The sequence below is a fragment of the Xiphophorus maculatus genome, chromosome 6, assembly GCF_002775205.1.
Source record: "Xiphophorus maculatus strain JP 163 A chromosome 6, X_maculatus-5.0-male, whole genome shotgun sequence".
NCBI lineage: Eukaryota > Metazoa > Chordata > Actinopteri > Cyprinodontiformes > Poeciliidae > Xiphophorus > Xiphophorus maculatus.
In genome coordinates this window covers 23119447-23141859 of record NC_036448.1, presented here as the reverse complement: position 1 = coordinate 23141859, position 22413 = coordinate 23119447, and the positions used below count along the sequence as shown (strand labels likewise).

Here is a 22413-nt window from a genome sequence, read left to right as displayed (position 1 = left end):
AATATCAATAAAAACAGAGATTAAATGTGCAGAAGCGGTCCTGACTCTGAGTCTGTGCTGTTCCTCCAGACGTCACTGCTATCATCTTTGTGGTGGCCAGCAGCAGCTACAACATGGTAATAAGGGAAGACAACAACACCAACAGGCTACGGGAAGCACTGGACCTTTTCCGCAGTATTTGGAACAACAGGTGAGACCCGACTCAGAGAAAGCAGCTCCTTACTCTTAGCACCACTCAGTCATTGTCTGAGTTACAGACCAGCCAATACAGACTTGAAGGAATAGTAATAGTGTTACATTAATACTATTAACAATTATGAATATGTATTACTTTATGTCACTTTGTAAATCAAGGAAGTTTGCACCTTTTTCTTTTGATGCAATATTTGCCACATTAATTACTTTGTCAAGCCATTTATTTATTTCTATAGCTACTGGTAATTTTGGCAGGATGAGCCTTCCATATGCTCAGTAGTTTAACCTTCACATGTCTGTGAATCTGTCCTTAAATTCAGAGTCCTCCCTCATACCTGATCAATAATGTTTTATTGTTGGTATTTAATAAAAAATCTAATTTAATATAGATAATCGACCGACAGCAGTGGCGGAAAGAGCTCACACATTTTTACTGCAGGATTTAAGAAAGCTCGTAAAAAAAATTATCAGTGTCATAATCGTCACATAATTTGAGCTGCTATCAGCAAAAATTTAGGTTAGATGCACAATTCAGATTGCTGTTTAGATCTGGACTTTGACTAGGCCACTGTGACACATTAATATTACATTTTAATCTAGACACATGTAGCTTTAGCTACAGCCTTTATGGATTGGTTTGTGTTCATCTCAACCCAACCTGTTGAAGAAATTCATCCCACAGCACCATGCTGCCAGATCTGTCACCCGGACGATAAATTGACCCAGAATTATTGCGATAAATGAGGATATTGTTATTTTGTGACCATTTTCAACTGATATAATGGTAATAATGGCATAATAATGCAAGGACACATTCTCAAAGATCAATAAACTTTGAATTATAATGGAACTAAAACTGAGGCACCAAACCGAAGACTTTTAACATCCAGTTTTTGGTAGAAAGAGAGAAAAATAATAAATCATGCTAGGGGGCCTCATTGATCTTGTCTTAATTGATTGATTGCTTAGGCCTGGATGCTGTTCAACAGTAAAATAAGCATGTTTAACATAAAAGCTGCTGCTGTTTGTTTTTCAGATGGTTACGCACTATATCCGTCATTTTATTCCTGAACAAGCAGGACATGCTGGCTGAGAAAGTATTAGCCGGAAAGTCCAAAATTGAGGACTATTTCCCCGAATACGCTCGCTACACCATACCAAATGAAGGTCAGTGGCTCGCCTCGCCTCGCCTTGCCTCGCCTCACTTCGCCGCGACCCTAACAAACACTTAGCCACACTGGTTTTCTGTTGTGTTTTTAAAAGGAGACTCTGTTTTCCTTTCAGCAACTCCTGAACCAGGCGAAGACCCCAGAGTGACGCGAGCCAAATTCTTCATCCGAGACGAGTTCCTTGTAAGTACGACGCCTGAATTTAATCGCCTGATGGTCGGGGTAACGACCCACAGGTGCGTTAACCCAACAGAAATAGGTTTTCTCTAAATAATGTAGATGTTGACAGAGTTTCCATGGCTAATCTCTTGAGACCCGGATAGCATCATTATCTGGATTGTTTTCTAAGAACCTTAGTGGGGATAGTGGGCATTTCTTTATGAAAGAGCGTTTCTATTTTTGGCGTTTGCCAAAGCAGGGTTTCCATTTTGTCCCTTTGTGGTTTGTTCAATGTCTCAGCGTGTTTCATATTAAAATAAGACGACTGCAGCTTAATGATGACTAACGCTGGTCTAAAAATGCTTGTTTGGTCACTGCCTGACTCATATTACCCGCGTTCGTGGTGACTGTCGCTATATTTAGACAACGGCGGATCTAAAAACAGAATTTCTAGATTTGTTTTGGTCATAATGGGATTGAATCTTCAGAGAAGAAGTTGGTTAAAATTAAAGAAAAATTATAAATCTCTCCAGGTGTGTTTTTACCAGTTAATTTCTGGGAAATGTAATATTAACGGTGCTTTGCAAATATTTCTCACGTTTTGTTACAACCGTGTAGTTAAATATTTGTTTTTGGGATTTTATGGGATGCAAAATAAGACAAAACTAACACAAAGTTGGAAAATATTTTGGAATTAGAGACGGAAGTTTATACCCATTTTTCTTTGCAAAGTGGCATTACCTCAGACTGGAAGGAAAACTTTGACTAGACCTTTTTATCACATGAATATTCTCAGGCTTTTTATAAAAAATAGCCACTTCATTCTCATTTTTCAAGTTTTCAGATTATTTCACTTATAACAAGACATTTTCCCCATTTTAAAAGTTAAATAATCTTCCAACGGAACTAGTACTTTTTCATGATTATGAAAGAATTATTGACTTAAAACGTGCTTCTATTTCTTGCTGAAAAGTTACTTGTAAGTTAATTTTGTCTCATTTCAAGTGTAATAAGATATTTCCACTAGAAACCAGACAAAATACTTGGTAAAATTTTGTGATTTTGCAGTGTAGGAACACAAGGAGTGGATTGGTTAGAGAGAAAAAAAATCCATATTTTCCAAAATTAAATTCAAATTCAAAAATACTTTATTGATCCCAAAGGTAAATTAAATGTTGTTGTAGCTCATATTATTTCAAATTCTTCAGTTACTGTAGACTGTGATGACTGTCGGCAGGAAAGATCTCCTGTAGCAGTCTGTATTACTGTGAATATGAAGGGGCCTCTGAGTGAAGAGGACAGTCAGGGTTGTCCATCATTTCCTCAACTTCTCGATTCGGTCGTTTTTAACGCCCAGCACTTTCCTGCGATGGGGGCTTTTATTCTGAAACCCTGACGGTTTCCTGTCGTCTCCCCTGCAGCGGATCAGCACTGCTAGCGGCGACGGCAGACATTACTGCTACCCGCACTTCACCTGCGCCGTGGACACGGAGAACATCCGGCGGGTGTTCAACGACTGCCGGGACATCATCCAGAGAATGCACCTGCGGCAGTACGAACTGTTGTGATGGACGGCAGAGACGCGTCCCTTTCTCTCTCTCTCTCTCTCTGTTTCTGTCTCTCTCTCTCTGTTGGCCCCTCTGTGTTTCCTCTCTGCCACTCTGCATCCTTGACGAACCCTTTCTACTCCCCAGAGACCCTCAGATTCCCCCTCCTGTCGAGGAATATGAAGTACTACTGAAGTGTGTCAAATCCTCTTCATCTTTTCAACTTTTTTGTACTTTTTTTCTTGATTTATCCCCTTTAATCCGATGATGTTATTGGAAGTTCGGGGAACAAAGTTGTCACGTGCTGCTTCTTGAATATTTTTCTTTGAATCCTTCCTTTTTTTTTTAATGCCTTCATTTTTGTCATTCCACTAAGCCTCGGGCTACCTCCTGATTTTATTATTTTTGCTTTTTTTTGCCCCGATTATTGTTTTTTGGGAACCTGCTTTGGTAAAGAGTGTGGAAATAAAAAAAGAAAAGAAAAAAAAAACCCACACACACAAACACCGACAGGACCTCAGTGTAGAGGCAGGAATGAACCGCCACCATAACTTCGCCGCCGCCGCCGCCTCCTCCATCGTTTGACGGGGAGAGGAACCATTTCCTTTAAAAATTCTTCTTTTCTTTTTATTGTTGTTTATTTTATTTCTCCAGAGGAAACATACACACAATGTAGCATCATAATATTTATTACCCGCCCTGTCACGATGTTGGCTTGCCGAGAGACTTGTGGAGCGAGAGATGAGATAAAAAAGGAGGGGAAAGGAGGGCAGGAAATAACGCGATGACGACTGAGCTCTCTGCACCTTAGCCCTGCTGCCTCCACGGACTCGAACCGGCGTCCTTTTTCTGGTTTTGTTTTATTGTTTTGTTGTTTTTTTTCCCACCCTTTTTAGCTTAGAGATACTGAAGGGGAGGAGGGCGGGAGGGGAAAAAAATTATTTGTTGTTTTTTTTTTTTGTTAACTTGTACACTGTGCAAGGTCGAATTATCCTGTACAGACTGTAAAATGTAATATTATTTTGTACAACTTAATTGAAAGAAAAACAAATCTACTTGTAGATCTTTGTGCCTTGATTATGGCTGTACCTGTAAATGAGCTCAGATGTAAGTATGTTTTCGACTGCGCTGTACAGCTTGATGTCAAAAACTCTATCGGCAGCGAAGAGACTGCGGGTAGGGGACTTTCTCTGTAGAGTTTAGTTTTTTCTGGTTTATAAAAATAAAGGAAATGCTGTTTAGTAAAAAACGGGGGAGAAAAAAGAAAAAAATACGGACAAAAAAAAAAAATCCTAAAAACCTGTATACATTATGCAAATTAACCACTTACCTGCAGTGAAGACCAGATGTTGCAGCGCCATGCCTTTTTTTCTTTTTTTCTCGTTGTTTTAGTTTTGCTTTTGGTTTTTCTCCTTATATATATAAATATATATAAATATATTTTTTGAATTTCACAGCTTTAAACAAACATTGGAAAATCCATTGAAAGTGTCCAAATTGCAACCTGGTGTTGTTTTAATAGGAACCAACTTACTTTTTCTTTTTGTTTTTATTTTAGTTTTTTGAGATGAAATGTGTGAGATCTGTGCTGATGTGCGTGCCTGTGCGCATGTGTACATAAGAGAAACATAGACTCACAGACACATCGTGTGCGTATGCGAGGCCGAGTGCGTGTCGTGCGTGTAAAATTTTATAAATGTATGTACATGTAAATTTATAGGTCTATATAAATATATATGTACAATTATACATGTTTAATTATGTGTGTGCCTAGGTGTACATACCTATGTATGTATACGGTAAATATGTATACATACACACATAGGAAAGCATGTTTAGGATGAAGATGAATAAATGAGAGCGTGCAATATTAGTAATTCTTTGGTCCTTTGGAGCCATACTTTAATGGCACAGGCACTATGAATGTGTGAGCAGCACCCAACAAGATGAGCTCTTTTCCTTGTACAAACAGCATCAGCCTTTTTTTCTTCTGCTACCGTACACGTCTATCCCCGAAAGAGAGTGAACTGACTGGAGGTGCGAAAAGCCTTGTTTGGGCCTTTGGGAGGATGATTAAATGACGTTTTTATTTTCTTTAAATAAAGAGGCACATTAGAGGACTTTGCTTTATTTCCACCCTGGTGTCCAGCTGTGTCCGTTTTGTTTTTTCCTCTTCTTCTGTTTTTTTTTTAGTGTTTTAAAAGCAGCAGAAAGAGCAGAGAAAGGCTTGGTAACTTTGGGATTGTTAGGGGAAGCGTTTTTTAAATCAGGAAGTACCGCAAACAACTGTGTTTTTAACTATTTTAAGAGTTTTAGCCATGAGTTGGTTAACAGCAGTGGTGGGCACACTTATGCTAATGCGCTAATGCTAACTATAGCGCAGCTAGCTTCCTAAATTATAAAACACTAATTTATTTGGGTTTTTAGTAAACGTTCAGTTGAATAAAGTGTGACGTCTGTGTTAACGTTTTGGTTATCGATTGTTTGATAACCAATTCTTCGAGATTCTTCTAATTCTTCAAGAAATTAAGATGTTTATATTCATGCTTTTATTTTGGAGTGTTTATATTAATGCTTTTATATGAGCGTGGAACTGTTGAGTAAACATTTCCACGCTCATATCTATTTTCCCCCAGTAACTTTATTGACATAAACTTTATTGAAATAAGAGAACAAAATATTTAAAAAAATAACCAATTGCATTAGATATGTAAATTATTTCAACATTAAATTTGTGCTTAAAGTGTTGTAGTTTTTCAAAGGCATATATAATTTGAAGTTAGCACCTTAGCATTAGCTTCTGCTAAATAGGCTCTGTTGGTGTTAGGGTTAGCGTAACTAACTTTTTAGCTAGCTGTGCCCACCACTGGTTAAGAGTATCAAAGTTCTGATGTCCGAGGTAATTTGAACGCATCATCACATTGCTACAGGTTTTCTGAAGTAAATGTTAGTGAAAAATAAACAATAGCATATTTAGAAATTAAACCATAAAGCTTCTGCAAAGATAATTGCTGATAGACAATTTTCTTGCTCTCTGCTTCGTTTTTTCCACCAGAAAACTCTTTATTAAGAACATCTCATCAGAAACTTGTCAACAGTTTGGCACAGAAAGTCTTGATTAAATACATCCTGATACAGATCATAAAAAAACAACAAGCAGCGGTGACGGATGGTCTGACATCAAGAACAGATTTACAAAAGGAAATAAATCATGATTGGCACCTCCAACTCACAGGAGCGTTTATTTACATGTCCAGTCCGAAAAATGTCCGACTTTAAAACCGATTATCATCATCATCATCATCATCAATGCCAGCACTGATTTACACATTTATATAGATATAAATATACTTATGTCCTTCACATGATTCAACAAACAAACTGAGGCTGTGCGGACGGATTGGCAGCCCAGACACCCGGGTATGTTACCAGGCGAGGTGCACTCTGGGTAACGTAGTTCACAGAGACTTGTGCTTCCCCAGCAGGCAGAGGCTGAGCTGCAGCAGCCTCTTCATCCACAGACAGTGCGCCAGGAGCAGCAGCAGCAGCCCGGCTCCGGCTGAGCAGTACACCCCGATCACCGTGCTCTCCTCCGGGAGGAAACATTTGGACAGGGAGTGACCGCCTGGAGACACCGACGCCTGGGGAGGGAGACAGATGTTAGCCGCCTGTAAGTTCTCCACGTTCGCCACTAGAGGGCGCCCGGGAAGCTAACAGCGGCAGCATTTTCTTTTGTGAGAGAAAAAGTAAAACTGATATCAGTGCTTGTGTTCTTGAATAAATAAGAAAAAATTAGGTTAGAAAATTAAACAGGAAAATGCAAACAGATTAAAAAACAAACACCAAATGAATTTTATACAAGGAAACATCACAAAATTTCACAAAACAAACTAAACTAATTCAATTAGATTAAAATATTAAAACATGATTCAGAATTTTACAATAAAAAAAAGAAAAAACAACAGAAGCAAAATGATTATTCTCTTTTGTTTTGGCTGTGAAGTCATTCCTCATGGATACCTGATGAACACACCTGTGAATGTTTGGTGACCTTTAACCTCAAATACCAATCAGGCATTTTACGGTAATTGATTATTCTATCATTTAATCAATCAATCAATCAGACTTTTTTTTAGAAATCGCACATTTGTACAATATTAGAAATACACAAAATTAGAAACACGTATAAAGAAATAATTCCTTTTTAAATAAAAAAAATAAATTGTAACAATCGGATTAGTTTAGTATACACCTGATCATTTGTAGCAAATTATGCAACTGCAGCTAAAAAAAATACTTAAAACATCAGCATGTGAAAAGCTAATCTCTTTCTGCTTGACTTAACATCAATACAGTCTAGGGATGATCTATTGATTAATTGTTGGACTAATTGATTAATAATTGCATAGCAAAAAGTGATTAATGGGAGGTTTTTTAAATTTATTTTTTACAGAATTTGAACCAGGTGAAGCTATAACTGATGCTTGAAGAGTTTTTTTGGAAAATGTTTACAAACAAAAAGTATTTTTTTATCTTAATATCTTTTAAAGTCGGCATTTTCCAGTTAACAATTAATCAATTAATCATTTATTATTTGAATAATCAATTCGTGACAACTAATTGTTTCAGCCCTAATTAATTAATTAATGGATGGATGGATGGATGGATGGATGGATGGATGTATAGACCACATTAGTGAACAAACAGCATTCACACCGTGAGACATGGTGGTGGCAGCATCATGCTGTGGGGATGGTTTTCTCCAGGAGGAACAGGGGAAGCAGGTCAGAGTTGATGGGAGGATGGATGGAGCTAAAAACGGGGCGCTTCCTGGGAGAAAGGGGCTGGAAAAGAGCTGAGACAGGAGGTCGGCCTTCCAGCAGCACGGCGACCCTGAATATACAGCCAGAGGCAAAACGCAGGTTTAGAGCAGCGAGGCAAAATCCGACTCACTCTGGGCCACATAAACGTCATCAATGCCCTCAAAGGGTCGGCTGTTCCAGAACGTAGCGATAAAACCCTTTAAACAACCGTTAAAATATTACTAAACATTCAATAAGTACTTCTTAAAATTAAAAAACATTGAACATCTTTTCACTTTGATCAGTCCCACCAGGTTGCTTGATAGTTTTTGCAATAAAAAACTGATTTTGTGGTGCTAATTTAGAAATATTTGCAAGGAATTTTGGGCTTATTTCTGATGGTAAATGTAACTTTGTGTTGCTCGTCATATCAATCACAGACTATAACTAGAATTCAAGTAAGGCTGAAGCAGCAGTGTCATAACAATAAGAAATACTGCCATCTGCTGGTGGGAGTTAGCATCACTTAAACACAATATTTTTGACCATTTATGTAAAAATTTTGCTATAAACTCAGTTATTTAATAGGAATAAAACTAAAATAATTTAAGATTGTTTTCCTCTTTCTGCTGCCCTTCATTTTTTCTACTTGCATATTTTTCTATTGTATGTAACTGTTTTGTTTTTAAGGATATTTCCCAACTATAACTATGGGATTTGTTGATTTTGTGTGAGTTTTCGCAATCGCAGAATCATAATAAGCTGCAGGGACTGATTAATATAACTTGCTGTCTAGAGTCTAGAGGGCCACATAAAAAGATATGGTGAGCCGGAGTTAAGAGTGGCCCAGTCAAATCTCAATTGGGAATCTGTCAAAACTTTATAAATATGATTTCCATAGATGCTCCCCATCCAATCCGACTGAGCTGGAGTTGTTTTGCAAAAACGACCTTGCAGCAAGTGGTTCAATGAAAACAAAGAGGCTGGATAGAAATGGAAGCCCCCGTTTTCAGATTTTTAACTGCAAAAACACAGAATCTTACCAAGTATACTTGGTCTAGTTTCTGGTGCAAATATCTTTGGATACTTGAAATAAGACAAAACTAACATAAGAGTAACTTTCCAGAGCTTATTTTTTGTAAATAACTAAAATAAGTGTTGAAAACTTAAACTAAATTCACCTAAATTTATAATTTTTTCCCACATCTGAGAGAAACTAAAAGTACTACTACAGTACTAGTACCACTGCCAGATTATTTCACTTAAAAAATTTAATTTTTCACATGTTAGAAGTGAAATAATCTGCCCCTTTTAGACCAATATTAAGAAATTAATAAGTTAAAAACCAGCTGCTATATCTTGGTGAAAAGTTACTGTTACTTTTATGGGTTTTTTTCCAAGTGTACTAATTTATTTCTACTAGAAACTGGAGAAAAATACCTGGTATAGGTTTTGTGATTTTTCAGTTTTTTAATACAAGACCTTGCATAAAATCCCAATGAAACTCACTGAACTGAACAGTAAATAGAACCGCATGTTCAGAAGCTGGACAAATCAAGTCATAAATGAGTAAAATGATATTAAGATTGGATTTGTTTTCTCATTATACTCTTCATTGAGTAGATTTTTACAAATTCCAGCACTTTTAGGTTTCAGGTAAACTTTTTTTACTACAAAGTTTAGTAAAAAAACTCTACTGTAACAAACTTAGGGTAACCTGAAGGTGCAAAAACAGCTAAAAATGAAATAATCTGTCTCTGCGCAGAGTGTTTCTGTCTCCCCACTCACCAGGATGAAGCTGGGGTTATTCCTGTTCCTCCAGCTGAAAGACGGCACGCTGATTTCTGGGTACTTGTTGTCATGGAGAACCTCACATCCGCTGTGGGTGTGTCCGCTCAGGATGAGCCGCGGCTTAAACCACTGCAGCAGCTGAGGTGGGAAAAGAAGAAAAGACCCAAGTCCACCTTAGAAGCTGCTTCCTTACATCACCGCTTTCATCACCTCAACGCTAATACCGCAGAAGACTTACGCGCTGGGAGGCCTCCTTCGACAACACGTCGTACTTCTCCCTGAACAGCAGGTGGCGCTCCTCAGGCGGCGCTGCGTCCTGCCCTGTGCAGCTGGCGTCGCTCACTCTGTACAGCGGGTAGTGCTGCAGGAGAAGCAGATGTCAGAACATCTGTGTGTTAAATGTCAGGTAAAAGACGGGAAAGTCTAAACCTAAAGCTGCAAAACTGAGACAGAAAAGTCTGATGCTGCTGCTGCATCATGCTAAAAGTACAGCAATAAATATACATATTTAATATTTGTAAGAAAAAAAAGGAGATTTTCTGATCAGTATTTCAGTGCATCAAAACAGTTGATCAAAACATTCTGTCACATTACAATTACCCTTCTAGGGCTGAAACGATTAATCGTATTAATAGTGATTAATAAGATTATTGAAATAATCCTCAACTAATTTAGTAATCGATTAATCAATAACTGGAGAGTACAGGCTTAAAAATGGTAAAACATATTCAGAGCAATAATTAAACCAAACCAAAGTAATTAAACAAAGACAAAAAATTTTTTCTTTGTCTGTAAATCTATTCTATCCTGAACTCCAACTTTACATCTCGTTGCTTGTACTTGTGACAGTGCAATGACAATAAAGTTGAATTCTATTCTATTCTTTACATTCACCTGGTTCAAATCCTGTAAAAAATAATAAAAAATCAAATCTACCAACAATCACCTTTAGCTGTACAGTTATTAGTCAATTTGTTCTAATATTATCACCAGATTAGTCATGTACTGTAGTAATATTAGGTGAACTTTTCACATAAAATATATTTTTTTTAGCTTCCTTAGCTACAAATAATCAAGCGTACATTAAAGAAATGCTGTTGCATTTAAAGCATGAAAATGTTTATTTTCTTAATTAAATTTTTTTTTAATTATTTGTATCTTGTGTATTTCTAATATATACAATAGGATAATTCACAGCAAAATCTGCAGGCATTTTTAAAATCTGATTAATCAGTTCATCTTGACAACAGTCGTTAGGTGCAGCCTTACACTATTACATAAAGAGTAGATTTATCCAACTATGCTATAATCTTTGTTGGCCACATAAAACTGATTTTAAAATGTTGGACTGAGCGGAGCAGCTTCAGATTTTAGCCCGGTTTACCTGCAGCATGATGGGAGCGGTGGGAGGATAGGACTGGGAGCCCTCACAGTTCTCTGTCTCTTCACCGTCAGACTGCGACATCTGCACAGGAGTAAACACACAGGGACCGTTTTTACCTCTGATTAACTGTGTTGCTGGACAGAAAAATGTTCAGAATAAAATATGTAATTCCCAATTAACAGATGTTCAAATAGAAGTACTATCCGTGGTTGCTCTTGAACAAATGTTAAAACTTCGCTCCATGAAGTGCCAGCCTTCGTAGCTTCATAGCGTTAATCCTGTTTAATTGTTTACGCTGAATGAGCGCCATCTATTTAAGGTGAAACGTAAGGAGCTTAACGAGTGTTTATATTTCAAACTAGACCCGCATAAAGTGCATTTTACATCCCACACCGGACTCTGGTTTGACCGTTTCTCTTTCCCGCTCTGGTATGGCCGCCATCTTTGTTTCTGTATCAACGGTTTCGCTGAAACCAGTGGCGCCCTAAGCTGGATGGAGGTCAAATACAACTCTAAACGAAGGGCTTATGTCCCAAGGCAGGATTTAAAAACTGTTGGCCGATTTTCAAAACTTGAGAGACCACACATGTTATAAGAAATATATTAGTTTTGGTCGTATTCTGTGACCTGATTTCACTCAAGAATATTAAGATTTAAGTAAAACCCCGCGATATTATAGAAGAAGAAGAACCCCCCGCGATAGGGTACGTGAATTAAGAGTAAACAAACATGGCGGACGATTTAGACGTAGTGGCCAGTGGAGTTCTCTTAAGCGATTAAAGACGTCACAAAAAGAAAGAGTGTTAAATAGAGTACTGGAGACATCGCGAGCAGCGGCATTTGCTGCACTATGAGGTGAGTTTTGCTTTTTTTTTTTTTACTTATGTTGCAATGTGTTTAGATTGTGTTTTTATTCTGTCGTCTCATTTCGCTTCACCGGTTGATTATATGATTTCAAGTCTTTGCTGCTTTGATGTTATAAAATATTTGCAGTGAATAAACGTTATCGTTAAAACGAACTTATGATGGACAGCTGAAAAGTTACCGGGTGGTGGCAATTTCGGTCCAAGTCTTCTCCTTTTCATTTCGGTTGTGACATGCCTTACACCACAGCTGTCAAATTCCAGTCCTCAAGGGCCGGGGTCCTTGAGGACTGGATGTGCAGCAGCCCATCTAAAAGTGCAGAGGCACACCTGAATAGAATAATTCAGGTTTTAATTACGTCATTAGCAGGGCTATGGAGAACTTATCTACTCAAGGAGGAGGTAATTAAGCCATTTCATTCCAGTGTTTTGTACCAGTGGCACATCTAAAAACTGCAGGACATGGACCTTGAGGACTGGAGTTTGACACCCCTGCCTTACACGAAATGTTGAACAAACATTCCAGTTGTTGCCACATATCAACTCCATCTTCGATATCCGACCTTTCGGTTCTCCTTCTTCTATAGAGCTTTGGAAGGTGACGTCACTGCTCCAGACGTAGGGATATGAGCGCCATCTTCAGGGGCCATATACATAACCGACAAAAAAAAGACATTTTGAATGTAAGTTACTTAAAATTATTTAGCAATGGTACGAACTTGGATGTAATGTCCGATCACACGACCGAAACGGTAACAAGATGGAAAACGGACTTTCGTTTCACTGTTTTCCTGCTTGTAAACAACGCGAGGAGGCTAAGCTATCGGAGCTAAGCTATCGGAGCTAACGAAAAGGAGACGAATATCCCGGGTATCAGCGGTGAGACGTCCTGATTTTACGTTCTCCAACATCCCAAGTTATCTACAAGTTTGCTCCAGACATGTCCATTCTGGTGAGTGTCTAAATTCGCTTTGTTGGTGTTGTGTCATAATTTTTTGCTATGATTTTGTCCGGGTGACTCATGTTCAGTTACGTTGAGTTCATTTAAGTGGGTCAACCTTGTTTAGATTGGGCTTATAATTTTTATGTAGCACAGTCTGAGTTTTGTCAGTGGACATCCAGGTTATTCCATTATTGTGAAGTAAACTATTTTACTAGTGTTATCAAATTTACAGTATTAATACTGACGTGTGTTCTGATATGTCCTCTTCAAGGCAAACCGACGTATGAACTGGATTAGCTCAATCCAGACCGAATCTGGGTCACTGCTAGGTAAACGCCACGACATCGGACCGACATCCGCGTCAATTAAAGAGGCGATACAGCAAAACCATGATGGATCAACAAGTGGGTGAGCAAGTTACAGAGACTGTGTTTTCATTATTTACCCCAGAAGAGGTAAATAATGAAAACACAGTAGTGGAGGCTATAGAAGAGGAGCAAGTTTGAGAGGCTGAAGAGGAAACCCAAGGAGAGGAGCTCAGGAAGGCAGCTCACTCTGAAGAGGAACATGAACCATTTGTGTTGAAATGTGTGTTCAGTTGGAAGTGGCTGTTTTCTCTCATTTCATAATTTAATGTGGTAAAACATTCATAAAACATTTGATTCAAGCACTTCAAGTTGCATGTAAACAGGTGATGAAATGAATCACATTTTAAGTAACAATTTGATATTTAAAATATTTCAGGTAAACATAGATGTAATGAAAGATTATATTTTGAAATAGACATTTTATGTGACTAAAGTCAACGATTATATAATCAGACATTTTGCAGTGAACATTTAATGTAAACAATCAAACTAGATGAAAGAGCCCATCTTTAAACATTTAATGTGTAATTAAACAGTTCAGAGTAAACAATAAAAGTGACAAGTAAATGTTAAGAAATAGATCACACTTTTAAGTAAATATTTGTTGTATTTAACATATTTCAGGTAAGAAGTGACATGTAATGAAATAAATCCTGTCCTAGACCCTGAAATTTTACTCAAGAGTAGAAATACTTCATAATAAATTTAGTCAAGTGAAAGTAAAAAGTACAGCATATTATAAATACTCCTAAAAGTTTGTTTTGGTTTTTTTTATTGTTTTTTTTCTTCAAAAAAAAATAGTCAAAAAAATGTAATTGAGTAAATGTAACTAGTTACTACCCAACTCTGGCGCAGAGAGCTGACAGAAACTTGCTCCCACCTGAAGCGAGCAGTTGAGGTCTCTGGAGAGTTTGATCAGGTCCTTTTCCACCGACTGGCAGATGGGACAGCCGTCGCCGTGCAGCGCTACGCTGTTCACCAGCAGGAAGCTGCAAACAGGAGGGGAGCAGTCAGAGAGGACACACAGATTTTTATTGCTAATTTACCTGCAGGTGGGGATTTCTAACCTCATGGGGAAATGTTTTTCAGTTTTTCTTTTAAGGTACGACAGATTTTAAGTGAAGTTTAGACTCATTATGGTAAATTATCACAGATACTTTGACTCAGTTCTTAGTTCTGTTTAAACAGGATGGACATGGATTTATGGACAGATGAACAGACAAGTGGATGGATTTAGTATGGAGGGATCATAGATGGATGGACGATGGACAGAAGCATGGATGGATGGATGGTTGGATGATGGTTTGTTGGATGGATGGATGGTTGATGGACAGACAGATGGATGGACGAATGGATGGTTGATGGACAAATAGATGGGTGGATGGTTGGTTGATGGCTGGTTTGTTGGGTGGATGAACAGATGAATGAATGGATGGATGATGGCTTTGTCGGATGGATGGAACAACATGTAGGTGAGGGATTAGAATCTTTAATCACCACCATTTTTCTAATAATCAATTTTTTCTAATCCAGACCTGGAAACCTCTCCACGAACTTCCATCGTTTTCCAGACTCTATTTTTTTCCAGAACGGTGAACAGTAACAATCCTGTCAGAATAAATGACCCATTTTCTCCCTGACGCGTTCGTTTACACGCTGCCTTTCACGCATTGTTGAGAAATCATTGATTCCAGTTGCAGCAGCAACTCCATCTGTCTGGTGGAGAAACTTTACAACAAAAACCTGGGAACCTTTTCAACATAAAGTTAAGTTTGAATCAATGCACCTTCCTAATTTATTCAAACAAATCTAAAAAAGTTAACTGTAGGTTGCATGAGTGCTGTTATAAACCGTTGACGACCACAGAGGTGATGCAGCCTGCAGGGCAATGCTGGGACAACTCAGCAGCGTCTGCACTTTTAACAAGGATCAGGATTGCAAAACGCACAGACGCAGCAAAAACACAGCGGAGAGCAGGTGAGCCTGGCAGAGGAAAACCCCACAGAGGGCAGATGAGAGTGAAGTTCCTCTTCCAGATCGGCTCAGCAACTCTTTATTCGAAGCATCAAATCCAGAAGCTTTAGGGAGAGATTTGGTTCTCCTCCACCATCCGACCTTTCAGCTTTTATCGCTAAAGTCGGCCAAGACTCGACAGGATCAGTCCTGGGAAAGCGCTAATTCCCGATAAGATCCCAGGATGTCTGCTGAAAGCTGGCACTGATGAACTGGCAGACGATAAAACGTCTCCAAACTACACCAGCAACTACAATTCAAAAATACTTTATTAATCCCAAAGAGAAATTAAATGTTGTATTAATTCAGATTTATTGAATATGGTGATGGCTGTCGGCAGGTAAGATCTCCTGCAGCAGTCTGTATTACAGCAAGTCTGAAGAAGCCTCTGATTGAGGATACTCAATCGATTATTTTAACGATTAATCAGATTTTTTGAAAAATTGCCACATTCTACAGATTTTTTATACGATATTAGAAATAAAAAATGCAAATAAGTCAGTTCCTTTTCTGAATAATAAAATAAATATTTTATTGTCTAAAACATTCAGTTCTTTAGTGAATTTGAACTGAGTGAAGGTAAAACTTTCCCACTTGAGTTTTGAGTAAAACATTTTCAAAAACAAAGATGATTTTACCTTAAAGGCAAAATATCTACTTCTTTTATATAGTTTTGGCTTAATTACTGTTCTTAACATGCTGCTATTTTTCAGCTAATTTAAATTTTTTTGAGTCTCTGTACTCAGGTTATCGATTAATCATTTACTAAATTAGTTGACAATTATTTCACTATTTGATTAATCACAACTAATCCGATTAATCGTTTCAGTAACGTGAGATGTTCCAAAAAAACATGCCAATTTTTCATCATTAATAAAATCTATATCGGAACATAATTAGATTTGAAACTAGGTTAAAAAAAATTTAATCAAGTTTATTGGCTCATAGCATCTCAACAGAATCCCACTTTATAAAAAAATCTATGTCTTAAAATAGGATGCAGGACAAAGGAAATGTCTGAGAATTTTTACAATAGGTATATAATGATTTTGACTAGAAACTAAATAATATTGTGTTTTGGTTTTTTTTCTTGTGAAGAAGCCTAACTAATGGCTGCAGCATTTTATGCTTTTGTACTTCTTGTCACTCACTTTACTCCCTTTTTGGTAACGATCCTGGTGGAAGAGGCGTTGAAGACCTTTTCAAAGCGCTGCAGCTTGAACCAGTCCATCCTGCAGGGGAGACGCAACACGACAGCGCAAACGGTGAGGGTTAAAAAGCTGCTGCTCAGCCTGGCACGTCACGCCTGTCATGCACTGTTACATAAGAGCTGTGCCAGTTCCAATTCCTGCTGCACAGATTGAATCAAAGCCCATAAGAGCAGCCGCATGTCGACATAATCCCACATCTCTGAAGCACATGCATCAAAACTTTAACTGCGAGATTATTTTCTGCACCGTGTCACTTTCCTTCTGGAAAAACAACACAACATCTCTGAAACGTAGCGCAAGCCTTAAACATCGCATCAGAAATTAACTAGAATCACTAAGAGCTGCAGCGCTGCTGTATGAAACTTTAAATAAAAAATCCTTTCTTTTTTTTTTTTAGTTCGCTGCCAGACTACAAACATTTCAGCTGAATTTATTTTACATTTTCATGGGTTGATGATATTGCATAATTTTGAATTATTCCTCCAAAAGAAGCAAATTAAGCGACTCATAAGATAAAACATGAAAAAGTCTACAGATTAGCAAGAAAAATATTAACTGACACGTTTTGTTGTTTCTATGGTGGTTTAATAATCAAGTTTTCCAGGGAAATGTTGGAGATACTAGCAAAAGATATACGTTTAAATATCTCAGGGCCGCCACAAGCTTTTTTAGAGCCCTGGGCAGATTTCTGCCTAGGGGCACCCCATACCAACATGTTCATCGTTGCTAAGCTACTCTATTTGTATAGCATGCCTGCTATCATTAGCATCTTTTGAAGCTATCTTATGTCATAGCAGTGTTGTTATGGCTATTGATTTGAATCTTACAGGAGGAACAAACCGAAAAAATGCAGAATATTTGAAAGTAACACCAGCTGATAAATACTAAATTTACAGTAAACAAGATAACGAGTTTGATATATTGTAATATAAGATATAATATATTTAAGTAAATAGTTTTTTTTATGTGTAATAATAGCTTATATATATATGTGTGTGTGTGTGTGTGTAAATAAATGCGTATATATGTATATTAACGTAACGTAGTGTAACATGCTATATAAATCACATTGAGTTATATTATGAAAAACTGACTTTTAAATGTAAAGTAAGAGTGAAATTCTTTAAAGAAAGTTAGTCGGTAGAGGTGCAGAGCTGGTGGAGACATTTTCCAAAGAACTTCGATTTGTAACTGAAGCAAAAAGTAATTTTTACAAAGTATTGACTAATAGCAGGCTGAATGTAAACACTTGATATTTTGAAAATCATGTCTAATTTTCCTTCCTCACCACAATTATGCATTACTGTTTGTGTATCCACCACACAAAATCCCAATAAAAAGTGGATCTGGACAGCATGTGATAATATTCAACATTTATATATTTTTCTAGGCCCTGTGTTACTTTAAAAAAAACTGCTGAGTGTCTTCCTAAAACGAGACTTTGCAAGTTTGCAGTGGTGCAGTAATCCGTGTTTGGTTCACCTTTGTGCAGCAGGGTGGTGTGCAGAGAGCTGATGTTAAGGAAACCTCAGTCAATAAAGCCTTTTGTGTTTTCCAAAGAACTGTGTGCACTGCAAAAACACAAAATCTAACATAAGTATTTAATTTTTCTAGTTTCCAGTGCAAATATCTTAATACACTTGAAATAAGACAAAACTTACTTACAAATAATTTTTCAACAGATATAGGAGCTTGTTTTAAGTCAGTAATTCCTTAATATTGATCAAAAGTTTCACTTGTAGCATGGGGAAATGACATAAGTGAAATAATCTACCAGTGGAACTTGTACTTTTTAGAATTATTTCTTTAAAAAGCTAATTTATCTTGCTGAAATGTTACTTATAATATAGTTTTGTCTCTTTTCAAGTGTACTGAGATATTTGCACTAGAAACTAGTACTAAGTTACATTTTGTGTTTTTGCAGTGTGTTCTCATTCCTGACAGCATTTACTGCACATAAGTCTGCGTTATCTAACTAAACTCGTCCCGATTGGTTCACACCTCAAATATTTCTGAAACATTTACGTAATGTGGACAAACTAGTCTCCTTTTGTTTTTCTGGCTCTGCAGCAGAGAAGCTTTCACTGAAACTCCTGGCAGCTTTCAAACATCTTTCTGAAACCTCAGAGTATTTCTGGAAGCAGCACTGTAAAAACACAAAATGTATCCGACTATCTTGGTCTAGTTTCTAGTGAAAATATATTAGTACACTTGAAATAAGACAAAACTTACTTTATTGTAACTTTTCAGCTAATTCCTGAATATTGATACAAAGTACCAGTTCCACTGGCAGATTATTTCACTTATAATAAAACATTTTTCCCATATTAGAAGTGAAATAATCTGCCAGTGGAACTAGTAATTTTTATCAATGTTTAGGAATTACTGGCATAGAGCAAGTTCCTATTTCTTGTAAGTTAGCGTTGTCATATTTCAAGTGTACTAAGACATTTAATTCAGTTCATTTATTCAAAACAAATGTCTCAAATGTTTTCACTAAAAATGTTTGCATTAGAAACCAGACAGGAAATATTTGGTAAGATTTTGTGTTTAACAGTAAAAAAAAAAATGAATATGCTCAGGGAGTGTGAGCTCTAATCTCAGTGTTTAATTCGTCAGGATTTTCAGCAGCGTCCTGCCTCTGAAAGATCAACCGTTGTTTTGTTTTTTAAACAAAAGGAGCAACGTGAAAACGGAGAGGCGTTGCGTGCTTACTCATAATGGAACCCAATGTCGTGATTGCCGACCAGTACGACCAGTTCTGTGTCCGAGGAGTGTCTGAACATCCTGTGGAAGCGGCGCACGTCGTCCTCCCAGTGCTGCGGAGAAAAACAGAGAGAGAAGGTTTCATAAATTCACCTGAGCAGTTCAGGAGTCCTAGTGGGATCTCCAAGGAAGGCCGAGGTGGCTGCTCCGAGTCGAGGCGTCCCGCCAGAGGCCGATAATTACTTCAGGGGTTTAAAGTTTTCTGTGATGAGGCTCTAATTGGCCCTCAGATGCTGCTTTCCTATTAGAGCTGAAACTATTAACACATGAGGAGATTTAGCAGCGAAAGGATATTTATAACCCGGAAAAGTTTTTTATATCAAGTCAATCAGTTGAGTTTATGTGTATAGCACATTTCAGCAACAAGACATTTCAAAGAGCTTTACAGCATAATAATACAACGTCATAGAACACACAGTCAGTGATTGAAACATTAAATTGTGTCAAGTGCCGTCATTACACATCAAAATGTTGATTAACGTTTCATTTATTATGAAGGGTGCACCGATTTATCGGTGCCGATTTCCTTAATTTTGGGAGATCGGTGATCGGCCGATTTTTACATGTGAAGCCGATCTTATCCACGATCCTATCTAGCTTGGCGAAGGTCTAAGAATCAGCCGCTGACCATTTGCTCTCTGGTGAGAAAGGTTCGACTGACAGACCGGTCCTCCAAATTATGTCTGTTCGTTTACAATTAACAATAGTGACCCCACTGTTGCCAACTCAACAACATTCTTGCTATATTGACCAACATTTCAGACAAAGACAAATTGGTCTCGAAAAAAATTGGAATCAGCAGGTGAAGTTTTCTTAAAGATTGGTAATCTGTGACCAACCAGAAAACTGCAATCGGTGCAGCCTTATTTATTATGCTTCAAAAGAAACTCTAAACAGGAGGGTTTTAGTCTGGATTTAATTAACCCCTTAACTGGTGGTATCCCATCCATGGGAAAATCTAGTTTGTTTGAATACTCTGCCTTTTTCACTGCCAGTTAAGGGGTTAAAAGAAGTCAATGTTTCAGCAGTTTCAGAGTTTTCTGAAAGTTTGTTCCAGATTTGTGGTGCTTAGAAGGCGAAGGCTGTTTCTCCATGTTTGATTCTGGTTACACTACATTATGTTATGTTGTGTTAATTTACATTGTTATTTTATGGTATGTTATGCTATGTTCTTTTTCTTTATGTTATTTTACGTTATGCTGCGTTATTTTATGTTACGTTACTATGTTATTTTATATTGGGTTAGTTTATCCTGAGATATTTCTATAGTTTTGCTGGAATAGGCTCAGGCTGCTGGAGGTCAAACTGGCTACATTTCCTCACTCTGCTACTTCCTTCTTCTATTGAAATGCATTGAAATGCAATAGAAGAAGGAAGAAGGAAGATTGGAAATGCAAATAATGCATTTCCAATTTGCATTATTACAAATAATGCAAATTACTGTTGAAATAACAGTTGTTATTTCAACTGTTAACTTTATATTTTCTCTGTATTTTTTCTTCTCTTTATAGATGCAAAATAATTTTCTGGTATGCTAGAAGTCAATGATTTGATGCAATCTCCTGGGTTTCCTTAGACTTTTTTAAAAAAAATAATTTGAATAATTAACTTGGGCCGATAAATTGGTGCACCCTAATATAATCTAAAGAATCGTGAGTAAGTCAGAACATTTATTCAGGATTCAACAAACACTGAAGAAGTAGAGCTGCAGCTGGGTCTAGAAATGACAATAGAAGCGATTATTGCACATTTTTCTATTTATGTTTCACAAACTGCTCAAACTTGATGGTTATATTTCATCATATTTTCAGATTTTATGATTTTTACAGCGTGAATGAAATAAATTAGGGGTGCTCCGGTTTATGGGCCAATCAGCTCCAGTTTCCTCAATTTTGGGATTTTATCTACCTCAGCAAAGGTCTAAAAATCCTCCAGTCCTTTTCTGCTCTCCTGTGAGAGAGGTTTGACTGACAGACTGGCCCACCAGGTCATTTCTGCTCGTTTGCAGCTAACAATGCTCACCTCAGTGTTGCCAACTCAGGGACTTTCTTGCTATATCTTGTAACATTTCAAACAAAAAAAATTGGTAAAGGCCAAAATCAGAATCGGCAGGTCAGGATTTTTAAAAATCGGTAATGCTTGACCGGCCAAAATCGGTGCAGCAGTGAAATAAATGGAGCATTGTGTGGAGAGATGGATGCAGGCTGCAGATGTTTACATCAGACCCTGCAGTCTGTGGGCCCAAACAGAATCAGAATCTGATCAGAACCCTCTAAATCCACATCATGTACAGTTTATTTCCTCTATTATTACTATTATTTCCAAGCATTGTTAGGATGATCCAAAAGCAGTGCAGCTGCATTAGGAGGGAAAACATGGAGCTCTGTTACCTTCTGGGAGCTCCACTTGCCTTCGTCGAAGATGTCCCCGAGAATAAAGACTATTTCGGGCTTGAGCAGCCACAGCGCGGTCTGGAAAGCCCGCTCCATCTGCCATTCCCTGCGTTTGGAAACAACCCGGCTGTCATTTTCTGGCTTTTCTTTTTATTGCCTCACCTCACCTCACCTTACTGGTGTTTAAAATGGATGGGTAAAATGGAGAGATTACCTCCTGAGCTTGTCGAACCAGTGTCCCCCCACCGCTCCGAGGAGGTGGGTGTCCGACAGCACCATGGCGCGGACCGCTGCGTCCGCCGGCCGCCCGTCGGTGCCCTCTCCGCCCCGGGCACGGCTCAGCTTCGGCCAGGCGCACTTGAGGATGGTCGGGAAGTAGATGAGATACTCGCAGAAGAAGAAAGCGCCGAAAACCACCGCGATGAGCAGCGCCGCGACCACCGAGCTGCCGCTAAACTTCAGCATTTCTCCGCTAATCGGTGCTCGGGATGCCCAGAAGAACCGAGCCACCCGTCAGGCATCTCCTCAGTTCAGACCCGGAGGGATTTATTTATTTATTATTATTATTATTATTTCAAATCTCCCACAGAGGGATGCTCAATTTAAAATGGCTGTGGAGCATCTGAGGAAAAAACAAAACAAAGAAGCGTTTTTTCGGGTTCGGTTCGGTGGACCCAGACGGCGGAGGAGGAGATGTGAAAGTTCAGCTCGGCCTCGGCTCATTGAGGGAGACCGCAGCGGGCAGCATCAGTCAGCCTCTGTTTGGCAGCTTTTCAGCGCCGTCAAGCTGGAAGCGACACTTCCGGTTA

General features: G+C 38.1%; 2 protein-coding genes across 5 annotated transcripts in view; one reads left to right on the top strand and one right to left on the bottom strand.

The window, feature by feature from the left end:
- Positions 1-5206, top strand: part of gnal (G protein subunit alpha L) — a 76131-nt gene extending 70925 nt beyond the window's left edge. For both annotated transcript variants that reach the window (XM_023335714.1, XM_005801973.3), the window contains exons 9-12: positions 70-190; positions 1232-1362; positions 1480-1547; positions 2945-5206. In XM_023335714.1, the coding sequence (XP_023191482.1) occupies positions 70-190; positions 1232-1362; positions 1480-1547; positions 2945-3091 (467 nt within the window). In that variant the 3' untranslated portion in view covers positions 3092-5206. The remainder of the gene's footprint in view (positions 1-69; positions 191-1231; positions 1363-1479; positions 1548-2944) is intronic.
- Positions 5207-6108: 902 nt separating this feature from the next.
- mppe1 (metallophosphoesterase 1) lies at positions 6109-22413 on the bottom strand. Of its 3 annotated transcripts, XR_002752843.1 has the most exons (10): positions 21819-22413; positions 21602-21710; positions 19161-19264; positions 16386-16466; positions 14102-14210; positions 11048-11128; positions 9902-10024; positions 9661-9801; positions 7787-7963; positions 6627-6711 (listed from the first exon to the last, which is right to left on the bottom strand). XR_002752843.1 is itself a non-coding variant. In XM_005801991.2 (9 exons), the coding sequence occupies exons 1-9, from the start codon at positions 22067-22069 to the stop codon at positions 6529-6531; spliced, it is 1182 nt and encodes a 393-aa protein (XP_005802048.1). In that variant the 5' UTR covers positions 22070-22411; the 3' UTR covers positions 6109-6528. The 3 variants fall into 3 exon arrangements, 2 of the variants coding, with proteins under 2 accessions (XP_005802048.1, XP_023190530.1); XM_005801991.2 differs by lacking the exon at positions 7787-7963 and having other exon boundaries at positions 6109-6711; positions 21819-22411; XM_023334762.1 differs by lacking the exons at positions 7787-7963; positions 16386-16466 and having other exon boundaries at positions 6109-6711; positions 21819-22412.